Source organism: Opisthocomus hoazin, chromosome W (assembly GCF_030867145.1).
Source record: "Opisthocomus hoazin isolate bOpiHoa1 chromosome W, bOpiHoa1.hap1, whole genome shotgun sequence".
NCBI classification, from domain to species: Eukaryota; Metazoa; Chordata; class Aves; order Opisthocomiformes; family Opisthocomidae; genus Opisthocomus; species Opisthocomus hoazin.
In genome coordinates, this window is record NC_134453.1 from 32,443,865 (window position 1) to 32,456,090 (window position 12,226).

At 45.5% G+C, this 12,226-nt stretch overlaps 1 protein-coding gene across 3 annotated transcripts in view; it reads right to left on the minus strand.

The window, feature by feature from the left end:
- Positions 1-620: 620 nt before the first annotated feature.
- Positions 621-12,226, minus strand: part of LOC142365645 (protein FAM219A-like) — a 105,105-nt gene continuing 93,499 nt past the window's right edge. For 2 of the 3 annotated variants that reach the window (XM_075446657.1, XM_075446655.1), the window contains exons 3-6: positions 10,412-10,514; positions 6,389-6,469; positions 5,966-6,020; positions 621-4,761 (exon numbers count right to left, since the gene is read on the minus strand). In XM_075446657.1, coding sequence (XP_075302772.1) covers positions 4,603-4,761; positions 5,966-6,020; positions 6,389-6,469; positions 10,412-10,514 — 398 coding nt within the window. In that variant the 3' untranslated portion in view covers positions 621-4,602. The remainder of the gene's footprint in view (positions 4,762-5,965; positions 6,021-6,388; positions 6,470-10,411; positions 10,515-12,226) is intronic. The other variant, XM_075446656.1, reaches the window with a different exon arrangement.

Below are 12,226 nucleotides of genomic sequence, written 5' to 3' on the forward strand. Positions count from 1 at the left end.
TTTTGCAGTCGCAAGGCATCTGCAGGCAAGACAGCCAGAACAGAATAGCAGACCCAATGGCCAAGCATACACGTTGGGGATAGACATGCAGCAATGTCAGATATGATTCAGTGGCTCTTCCAAATGTTGGCTTCAAGATATGTCTGATAAGACATCAAATGAGCCTTTGGGATGGTTGCCTGGACATTAGCCTTCTTTCAGCCAAAGGTTATAGTACAACCACAAGAAAACTAGACTAGACCATCCTACCTAGAGCCCTTCCTCAACACTAGGAGGATATTTCCCCTCACACAGACATCTGGAAATAGGGAGTTTGCAGACTGACTACAGAGATAGACTTGAGTGCTGAGACCCTGGAGTCCAAAGTCAGCTCACGTTAAAGGGCAAAATTAACATCTGATAAAAGGAAAGGATTTGCTTAAACTCAGGTAATTTGGTGACTAAAATTACATAAAATCCTCACAAAAAGCCAGTCTGGCTTTCAGAATCACAGAATCACAGAATGGTAGGGGTTGGAAGGGACCTCTGTGGGTCATCCAGTCCAACCCTCCTGCCGAAGCAGGGTCACCTACAGTAGGTTGCAGAGGACCTTGTCCAGGCGGGTCTTGAATATCTCCAGAGAAGGAGACTCCACAACCTCCCCGGGCAGCCTGTTCCAGTGCTCCGTCACCCTCAGAGGGAAGAAGTTCTTCCTCATGTTCAGACGGAACTTCCTGTGCCTCAGTTTGTGCCCGTTGCCCCTTGTCCTGTTGCTGGGCACCAATGAAAAGAGCTTGGCCCCATCCTCCTGACACCCACCCTTCAGACATTTATAAGCATTTATTAGGTCCCCTTGCAGCCTTCTCTTCCTCAGGCTGAACAAGCCCAGCTCCCTCAGCCTCTCCTCATAGGAGAGATGTTCCAGTCCCCTCACCATCCTTGTAGCCCTCCGCTGGACTCTCTCCAGTAGCTCCTCATCTTTCTTGAACTGGGGAGCCCAGAACTGGACAGAGTACTCCAGATGAGGCCTCACCAGGGCAGTGTAGAGGGGAAGGAGAACCTCCCTCGACCTGCTGGCCACACTCCTCTTGATGCACCCCAGAATGCCATTGGCCTTCTTGGCAGCCAGGGCACACTGCTGGCTCATGGTTAACCTGTCGTCCACTAGGACACCCAGGTCCCTCTCCACAGAGCTGCTCTCCAGCAAGTCCGCCCCAAGCCTGTACTGATGCATGGGGTTGTTCCTCCCCAGGTGCAGGACCCTGAATTTGCCTTACTTTAGGAGGCATCAAATGCAAATTCCTTTGTGGAGGCACCAGCACCAATATGAGGAAGCTATCCTATTTGCATGGTAATTTAGACGGACAGAGGTGCAGCCTTTCATACTCCATGGTGCTCCTCCCCTTGGTATTGTGTATGACTTTGGACTGAAAATGGGGCCTGAGAAGATCATCTGGTTTGGTGCAAAGACAAGGAACAATTTGCTTTATTGCAAGCAATCTGCAGTTAGGAGAGTGCCCAGCAGCTCTGCAGATTTTAGGGCTTTCTAATGCTGTGACAGAGAGTCAGGGTCCGTGCTCTTTGCTTTTGCCTTCTCTGGGCCATGGCAGCAGAGACTGGTTTAAGGATAGCAGTGCCAGAACGGCCATGTATCTATACACCTTCCTGGGAAGTCACCACAGCATAACCTCCAACGAAGGCACAAGGAAAACCTTCTGGCTGAAGCAAAGAGCTGAACATGAGACCAGATAGAGAGAGCCAGCCCAATCTGTGGTTAATACATACCATCAGGCCATCCATTGTGTTCCATAACAAGCCAACAAACATGCCCCATGATCATAACCTGCTTAAGGGACTGCGGTTCAGAAGAGTTAGTGTTCAGTTTTCTATCATAGCCACATGTGCATTGCCTTAATCCATTCAGCCTTCCTGTTAATGACCCTACACAGGTAACTACTTTTCCCATCCCTTCTACTTTATTCCCCTAATAAAATATATGAATACAAAGCATAGAGAGGAGAAGCCAAAAAATTTCCATTTTATGGTCCTGTACTGTCATGCCAAAACAGCTATTTGTGCAACCAACTCCTTCTGTGTGCAGTGAAAAACACTTGGCTTGTGCTTCTGTCTGTATTTGGAGGAAGCACTGGGTGTAGTTAACATTTAAGTTCATCTCCCTCCCTCCCAGGGACCCTAAAGGGTTGTGCTAGAAGCAGGTGCACATCACACAATGCAAAGGGCTGAGGGCAGTTGCAGGGTTGCAGGGTTGGGGAATGCCTCAGGGCACATGGCAGGCAAAAACCAGCAACAGGGGCAATAAAAGGACTTGGTCATGGTGCCGTGGGGCAGTGGTTATCAGGGAAGGTCTGTCCTTCAGAAGGAAGGCATTAGCCCTGGGAGATACAGTCTCAGCAAGCTTCATTCTGTCTTTGAACATGATAGCAGTGTGACGGAGACCTGTGGGACCTGCAGTCTCCCAAGGCTGACCCATGTAAACAGATGCTTTGTTGCTCTTGCAGGCACACTGAAATGCTCCTAGCTCCTGAGCCAGGGTTGTGGGAAAGGCTGAGTGTGTGCAGCCCAGCTGGAAGGCACAGAGATTGACCCAGGAGGATAAATGCGATGAAGATGTTACATGGTACCCATGCTGAACTGCAAGTCCTGCTTTAGAAGAGTGAACGTTTGAGAGACTCGGCCATGTCCTATAGGTTTCAGTTTGACCATGGGGTTTCTGTTAGGTTTTGACTATATTCTCCACTTAAAAAAAAAGACTCCTCAAGGAATACTTTTTCCCTTTTATCTTTTCTCCCTACACAGTGTTGTTAGAGCTCTTCCTCCCCTCCAGACAAGTAGCTAACCTCACACCTGAGCTAGCACTGGAGAGGAAAGCAGGCACACGAAAGAAGAAGTGAAGACTTGGGGACCTGGTGCTTTGTGCTTCTTTAAAAACATTTTGGAAATATTCCCTCTCAGCATTACCAGGTGATGAGAAGGGGAGAGGAATTCAGTTGAGAAACACTCTCTTCCTAGAGGACTCAGCAAGTTAGCCAGCACTTCTGCACGAGGAGGCAGGAATGCTGAGTAAACAGCACCGCTCAGTCCTCTTTCTGTGGCCTGGAACCAGGGTGGCAGTGCCCTGTTTTAGGAAGGGGGGGCAAACACAGCTTTAACGGTTGCCCACAGCCAGCTAGTGTATAATAAAGCCCAGGAGTCCTGTGTGCCTGGTCTTTTGCTCATGCTGCAGATGACACTGTGCCTTGCACTGCAGAGTGAAAACCCACAGTGTCAAATAAGTGTCCTCCTAATCATGAAGAGGACTTCTTAAAGACTCAGCTCACTACGTGAAGATTTCAGACAGGGGATCTGTCCTTTGGGGTGGAGCTCAGGCTCTGTCTTGCGACTCAGAGGAATTCTGATGGGAAGCTCAGAGTTGCCCTTGCTTTCTCCTTTCCCCAGGCTCTAAAGCAAGCACTGACACAAGGCAGGTGGTCCTTCCTCTCGGCAGAGTAGGAAAACACACTGTTATGCCTATGGCAAAAGATTTAATCTCCAAGAAAAATGCCAGCCCATCCATCACCTGAGTCCTGCAGTGTAAGACTGGCCAGGGAGAGGACATGTTTCCTAATTCCAGAAATAATTTTGCATTCAAAACAATCTGCTGGTGAACTGGCAATTCAGTCCAGCCACCTAATGTAATGCTAGGTTTCCTGACTATTCCAACACCAAATAAACACAATTGCTCCTGACGTGGGACATCTCTAACACAGACCAAGCCTGCCTCTCATGGGTTTTTTTCTCTTAGCTGAACAAACTTTAAGATTTTCGGAAGTAGATGGGTCTCACAGGAATGAAGTATAGGCTGAAGTCAGTATACATGACTGGACTGAACTCAGGAGTATGGTATTCTCAGGCAAGGACTGAATCCCTGAAGAGCATGGATGGATTGCAGATCAAATCTGATGTGTTTGGTGATAATTTAATGTGGAGCTAAGGATAGATTGCATTGGATATGTGACACAACAGCTCTAGCTAGTACTGACTCACAGTGAAATGCCACCTATTTGTTCTCTTCGCAAGTGAATGAATTGTGTCATGCTAGTCCTGGCTAGCCTTGTCATAAGAAAGGATGCCCTGCTCTGTTCCCATTCCTGTGCCCCGGTTATGGTATAATTTTGGTTATGCAAACGAATCAGGTTTAGTGAATGAATTAAGAACTGACCTCCTCCCACAGGTAAAACCCCCTGATGCCTCAGACTCACCCCGATCTTGTAGATGGATTGGTTTCGGTGGGCAGGAGTAACTGCAGCCCCATTTGACCCTTCCCATTCTGGAACAGACACCTTACAAAACATCTCTAGTACCTACCAAGGAGGCATTTCTGGACCCTCCTGCATTTGCTCTCCAGACCAGTCAGTTCTGCCAGGCACTGCCTAGCACTTTGAGCAACTTCTCTTTTGTTTAACCATAGTTTAAAATAACTTATTAAACAATCATAAAATGAATTTTTTGGTTTCTCCTGGCTCCATGAACACAAAGAGGTACACATCCTACCATAGGAGGAAGCAATGGCTGTTAGGTTTCACAGTTATAGTGGAAAGCACTGATCACAGCCTGCCGGCCTCACTACTGGATGCGACAGGCGGTGGAGGAGGTGGCTTGGCAACACATGCAGGTAGGGTTGACCGATTTAGGGGGAATTAAGTCGAGGTCCTCGTCATCTGGGATCTCATCTAACCGGTACCCATCCTTTAGCAGCTGGATGTTCAAGTCTTGGTTGATCTGCTACAGACAGAGACAAATAGTAAAACACTTGAAACTTCTTCCTTCTGAATGGTTGGAAGAGGAAGGAGGTCCCTTATTCTGGAATATATTTCCCTATCATTAGCAGCTGTCCCATCAACGAAAGAGTCCCAGTTTTTGACCACAGATGAGGGCTGCCTTCTGTTGTTCTAACTTCTCCCAGAATAATAATATCTAGAGCAAGATAGTCCAGAGTAGCAAGTTGATACACTATTTTATTCTGGAATAATCTTTCCACGAAGATGAGTCCTCATTTAAAGTAATGTAATAGTAATGATAATAAACTAACTGTCAGCTGGGCAGTCCCTCCTCTCAGTCTGGGGCACTATAGCAGTTGAAAGGTGGTAAAGCCTCTTAGCTTTTTGTAATCTTGGATTCAAGTGCTGTCTAGCCAGATCTGGGTGAACAACACTTCATCAGGGCCCAGAGATGGCCCAGACCTTTTGATCTGGTCCCTCTCTTTGCTGTTTCTCTTCATTTCAGAGGTATTTTACCCAAGGAAGGGATACAAGGGGGAAGAGTTCCCAGTGGTTTGTGTGCAGAATGGCTGCTCAGCACCTGGATGTAAAATCAGATCCCGCAGAAGCAGTAGCCAGAGTCTGAACAACTAATTCACAAGAGAGTTTGGGAATATATTCAGAAACAATGCAGAGGGATTAACAAGCCTGAGCTTCCCTGCCTTTTCTCTTTGAAAGGGCAAGAGTTCATATCTGCAAGTCCTCCCTGGAATTTCTGATACTCCAAGTAAACACACACTGGGTGACCCTGACCCCAACCCCCACAAGAACTGGAAATCACAGCACACCCTCAGATCCTTTATTTGTGTCTTTGGCAAGTAGACAGTTGCCAAGTTGCCGTGACAGACAAGTTGATGATTTTGCACCACATGGGCCAACACTGCAGGACTGAGCAGGACTGGGAAAAGCTTGAGTGAAGCCAAAGGTATCAGTGAAATCATATGATGGGTAGATCTGTGTCTGTGCCATGGAAGTGTGGGGACGAAGCCAACTGGATCACCGGGGAAGAAAGAAACATGACACAGTTTCTGCCATGGCCCCTTTCAGGCTCACAGAGTCTACACCACTGGTAAATTCCTTGTGGAGCTGTTTCTGGCCACTCTAAGTTGTTTCTGGCGGCTCTACTGTTAGCATTCATGGCAAGGATGGCAGGAAAGAGTATAACTCACCTCAGCTGATGAGTATCCCGAGGAGGAATATCTGGACATGTCAAAGTCATCATCACTGCAGGGAAGGACAAGATACAGCAAAGAAGGAAACAACAGTTAGAGATGCCTATATTCCCTGGTTAGCCCTATCTTTTTCATGCCGTGAAGCTGTACTTTAGGCACAGAGAAGTTAGATCAAGGGAGTCTGGAGAGCAACTTTCATCTGTGACCCTCAGACCTTTCCATCAAGGTGCTCTTTACTCACGTCTCTTCCTACTTGTTTACACACACAGACTCATTACGGCATATGCCGAAGGGCACAGCAAGGAAGAGTGTGAGTGGCCTGCAAGAGCAGTTTTAGCAGGAATTAGCTTCAGTTCTGCACTCTGGCAAGAAAACTTTCTCACACCATAATATATATCATCTTATTAACACTTTGCATACCTGTCCGTATCCAGGGCTACCAGTGGCTTTTCATCTGGACTCTGATCTAATGACGAATAGCCCTTATTGGGAACGACGAGCCTGAAATAATTAAATGTTGTCCATTAACCACACAGTAAAGCTCAGCACCACATATAGTCTAGAGCAAAGCCATGTGATATTTAGGCTTTCCTTGTTTCACTTCCTTGCATGTCCTCCCTTATCGGTGAAGATATTTAAATGGGTGCAATTCAGAGGAAGCAGGCTGTGTCTCTGGGTAGTTCAGAGCAGTTTCACAGGGATGAACATTGGACATGCCTTGGGAACACACTCCTCCCTGGAAGAAAAAACAGTTGCGACATTCCAGACTTCATTCTGGTGAACCTGTTCAGCTAGCACTTCTTGTTGTATCAGATTGTTCGTTTTTGTGTTGCTTTTTTTTTCCCTAGCAATGAGTATATGACACTAGCAATAAGTAAATGGAGAAGGAGGCTAGGGGAAAGCAGAGGCTTGGTGCTCCTACTATTCTACTAGTGGAAATCAGGGATTTGGTCTTTCTGCGTGAGTCCCTAGCCAGCCCCACAACACAGCACTTTTGAGGTCTTGCTCCTAAATTTACTAGTATGAGAAATATGAGATGGTGGGTGCAGCATAAGAGCCCAGTCAGACTAGCACTTTTTATGATGACTAGCACATTTTATGACTTACACTTCATCAGAAGTATTACAAAGGCTGACAATGACTTTGCACCTTTAATTGCCTGAAAGAGTTTGTGTAATGGAATACAGGCTTCAGAGCTTCTAGAATAAGGAAAATACATTAATTCAATGATATCCAGTTCACAACAGAGTTCTTTCATCCACAAAACTGCACAAAGACTTTGGTACATATTTAAAATAAGATCAACCAAACCAAGCAAATGGAAGAAGATTCTACATTCAGCAGGTGGGAACAGTAAGAGTGATGAAAATCTCCTCATTCAGTGGGTTAACTCAGTTTTCTTCCAAATTAAGAACTGGTCTTTAACAATACACAATGATGCACAATGATGTTTCACTAAGAGTTTAGAAAATATAGATCTAAAGATGATAATCCATCTCATCCATGCTCCAACTGCACTCTAACCACCTGCAACGTTCTTCTGCTCAGAAAATTTCAGGAAGCCATTACAATTTTAGCAATACAAAGACTGATGCAGAATTTCCAACCTGAAGCACCAGGGAACTGGAGAAAATGGGCTCCACTTGCAAAATTCAGCACCTCTTCCCACAGCACTGAGACGCTGCTCCTAAAGCATGTAGGAAGGAAGTCAAGAAGCAAGGCATCTGGAACTAAAACTGAAGCTGTGATCTGGCAGCAGCAGCTTGCTCACACATAAGTACTGACTTCCATGCTCGCTCTCCAGTTTTCAAGTCAGTGCTCCATATATACCCACTGATGGTTGTTACTATATCATGAGTGAACAAAGCACTACCAGGGGATCTAGAAGAGCCCTTTGTGGTGCTATTTAATTGATTTTTAAAAAATCACTATATTTTTTTCTTGATTTTAAAAAAATCACAACATCTTTTTCTTGAGAAATGTCTTTTTTCTTAATAACACAGAACTTCATTTTTTTTGCAACAGACAAAAACTGTGATAATATCTTTGCCCCAATCTAAACCTTTCTCTTTCATCCTGATTGTCCTTATTTTCGCTTCCCACTGTCCTTGGAACAAAGCTAGATTGCAGTCATAACTGCTTTCATCTGCAGGTGTCCTAGTATGAGTTTCTTGTCTTGGTTTTTTTGCTCACTTAACATGAAATATGTTATGACAAAATCTGAGTTTAGGTTATCCTCAGAGTGGGCTACAATATCTGGCTGTGTGGAAGTGGTACAGATGGTGCTGTAGGCTCTGCCTGTGCTCATAATGAGTATGCCAGCATCATCCCAACCTTGTTCACATTTTATTTGCTCTTAGGGAGATTCAGCATGTTATGGATTCAGATCCTTTCACCTCTAAGGCTGGCTGTGCCCCTGCCCAGGAGAAGACCAAATAGTGAAGGCAACCTGGTACTAGAGGCTGGATGTCAGAAATTCATACAGATAATACAGAAGAACAGAAGCCTTGGGGAAGGAAAAGGAGGTGGAGCAGAGATTAGGAGTGGTTTGCCTGAACAAAGGAAAACATATTTGATGAGGAGAAGAGCAGAACTGTTAAAAAGGTAGAAATGGCTTTAGCTTATTCTTCTTCAGAGACCAGAGGAAGCCAACAGTTCAGACTTAAAGAGCTACCATAACCTGAACGTTTTGCAGTGTATCCCACTGGAGTATCTCCCATTGTACTGCAACCATTATCCTGTGAAAAGAAGCTGCTTGAACAAGCTTGTGGCATTTCTGCCTTCCTGGGGGTTGCCCTGTCTGTGGCAAGACAGACTAAACCATTCTGAGGTATTACTAGGGCTGTGCTTGTGGTGCTGCTTGATTCCCAGAAAGCCAAAGGAGCTGGAAGATGAAGAGACATGGGCCAGTGAGACCCTGTGCCAGACACCTCCCAGCCATATGGGAACAATAGAGCTTGGCTAGATCTGCTATTAAAAGAGTGGCTGCAAACCTCTATTTTACAGATCCCAAGGGATACTTCTAAAAGCTGTGTGAAAAGTAACTAAGAAAAGCAAGTCCACTGTCAGCAGGCTTTGCTTGGCTGTGGAGGCATCCGCATGTCCTCTGAACAGTGTCCACAAATGGAATAAAACTGAGCTGGCTGTTCAAAAGCTTTTGTCAATGGGTGTCACTGCTCTGCCATTCCCCACCCAAATCACTCTTCTTTCCATCGGCAGCTTGGAAACAGCAGTCTCTCAAAGCAGAAGTCGCTAATTTTACAGGTAGGCACCTGTACTTATCCCATCTTCTCTCCCTTACCATCTTCCTCCATTAATTTCAGTGTTTCTAAAATTCTCAAGCAGCAAATCTGCTACCGTTCCTCTCAGGAAGCTAGTGTGCAGCCTATTGCCAAAAGAAACCAAGTTTTTCCAGGTTGTATTTGGAAGACAAGGCGAAGCATGGAAAAGCCAGCTGAAAGCGTCTGCTGAATTTCTTGCTGCCACTAAGGGCCTAGCTCCTTTATATGGTCTCAACTACTAAACACAGAGCAGTGAGAAACGCAGTGTATTCCAACAATATTGCAGGGGCTTACAAATAAAAATTGATGGGATGCAACACAGCACAGAGCATCTGGGCCTGCCAGCTCTGGGAAGGGCCATCACTGCTCTTGCAATGCATTTGGCAGTAGGCGAATAGCAATGAACATCATCCTTGCTGTTGTGGTTTAACTCGGCAGCCGGTAACTAGGACCAGACAGCCGCTCGCTCACACCTCCCCTTCCCCCCACAGCGGGATGGGGAGGAGAAATGGAAAAAAGGGGAAACTCATGGGTTGAGATAAAGACAGTTTAATAAGACAAAGGAAATACTATTACTACTACTAATAATGAATATGCAAAACAAGCTATACACAATACAATTTTATCTCACTGCCTGATGACCAGTTGCATAGCCAGTCCCCAAGCAATGATCACAGAACCCACAGGTTTCCCAGAGCTCATGAATTTCACTAATTTCGCATAACTCACGAATTTTGCATGACTCGCTAAACTCACGGAAAGACCAAACTCCCATAAAAGTTTGAATGTCCAGAAAAATCGTGATTCATGGAAAAGAGGATTCATGACCCCCAGCCAACCCCATTTATAAACTGAGCATGACGTCCATGGTATGGAATATTTCCATTGGCCAGCTTGGGCTAGCCACCTGGCTATGGCTCCCTCCCAGCTCCTGCACACCTGCTCATTAGCTGAATGTGAGAAACTGGAAAGAAGTCCTTGATTTATAGCAACAACTGAAAAAACCAGTGTTATCAACTTTCTTCTCATACTAAATCCAAAACACAGCTGCTATTGGGAGGAAAATTAACTCTATCCCAGCCAAAACCAGGACACTTGCCCATCCTAAGGTCATTAGGGATTGCAGCTTAGAGCACAGCTGAGTGCTTTTCCAGTCCTTTACCTTGTTCGTGCCATCATGTTGTTCTTCTTGGGCTGCTGATTAACTGGGCTGCCTATGTTGCCATTCTTCAGGGAGCCCTTCTGAGCCAGCTCCCTCTGCTTCTCTGCATATGGGATACAAAGGGGAAAAGCAAAATTAGGGCAACATCCTGGTTGGCCACCATACAGCTGCAGAAACCCAGATTTGATAGCAGCAAAAGGCATAGCAGAATTAATAGCAAAGGACATGAGCTCTCCATCTCCCAAGCAGTGACACTGCTAAGGCTGGATGAGCTGTGTCCCATTGCCTCCAAGGTCACCAGGGGCTAAAGCTAATATACCCTGATTCACAGTAGCTTGTTGGCAACACCACGCTAAGATGGTCATGAAGCTTCTGGATGAGAACCAGCTGGGGCAGAGAAAGGGCAGAGACCTTGCCTCTATCTGCACCTGGTTGCTGCATGGACTCTAAGACTGTGCTTTGTGCTGGGCAAGGTAATTTATCCTTTTACTTTTTCTTCTGCTACTGATGCTACCACTGAGGGGCCCAGCAGGGATAGAAAAGTGTCTCCATCAAAGCAGCACCACCATTTAGTGTTAGTCCAGCCTAGCTTGACACCAGGCCTGAGTTATTACTATTTCCTTGGATGGCAACTCAACAGACTAATACACCCCACAGCAGAAAATGTTGCTGCCTCCCTGCTTCTCTTCCTGGAAACCTGTGATGTACCCTGTGTGTCTTTCTGTTTTATCTCACATTGATTCTTGGGAGCTGGCTTGCTTTATTTAAAAAAAAAGTGAAACATTTTGCAGCTGTATTTTTAAATAGTATATTGTTTTCTTAAATTTTCAGAGCTTGTTCTACTCACTGCTGAAATGTACCTTAAAACTTGGACAGTACATCAAACTTTCTTTGTGTATTCAGTGCAAGAGGGGATTTAAATTAGCTTCTCATTTAGGAGAGACTATTTCTTTTAATAACTTCTCACCACAGGATCACAACTAGAATTCAGGTCCAAAAGCTAAGCCTTCTGCAGGTATGCAGTGTTTGTGCTGTATTAATACATCCTTGCCTTCAGTAGGGATAGGAGCCCATGTATGATGGGTTATCATATAAACTGATATTCAGTTTTCTGATTCAAAGTCCTTCCTTGTTTCTTGTGGGAAATCAATTGGGTTGAGTTAGCAATTAGCCACAAAAGTTGAGCTAACAGCCCCAATCTCATCCTGCAACGCCAGGTAAGGCTTGAAGGGAAAAGCCAAGTGTGGAGCCAGTAAGGCAGGAAAGGGCCTGGTTAAAAATGTTCTCCAGAGCGTGAGAAAATGTTGGGAACTATTTTTGTGCCATGCCTGAATAACAGGGGTTTACCAGACTGCAGGCTGGGGAACCTGAATAGTGAATTCATTTTGCTTCTGCTTCCCCTGTGGTGTGTGAAATGTGCTGATATATTTTTTTTCTCTTGCAGGTTATATTCCCCTTGGAGAGAAAAGTGCCTTTTCCCACTTGTCTTGGGAAAGTGGCGTGCCTACCAGGGTGTGTAAGTTCAAGATGGGCCAACTCTGTCCTTTCCACACAGGTAAGAGCAGGGGGACACATGTCCAAGACTGCCTTGTTTGAGGGACAAATAAGCAGCAGAGATGCCTAGAGATTGTGGTGATGAGAATGGCTGAGGAACCTGCAGAGATGAGTACATACTCATACCAACCATGCCCAGCCCTGCTCCTGCCGATGGCAGAGGTGAATAAATGCTCATTGAACCTGGCAGGAAAAGGATCAGACTAATAACTCTCTCTGGCATGAACAACAAAGAGACTGATACAGGATTGAAGTCAAAAC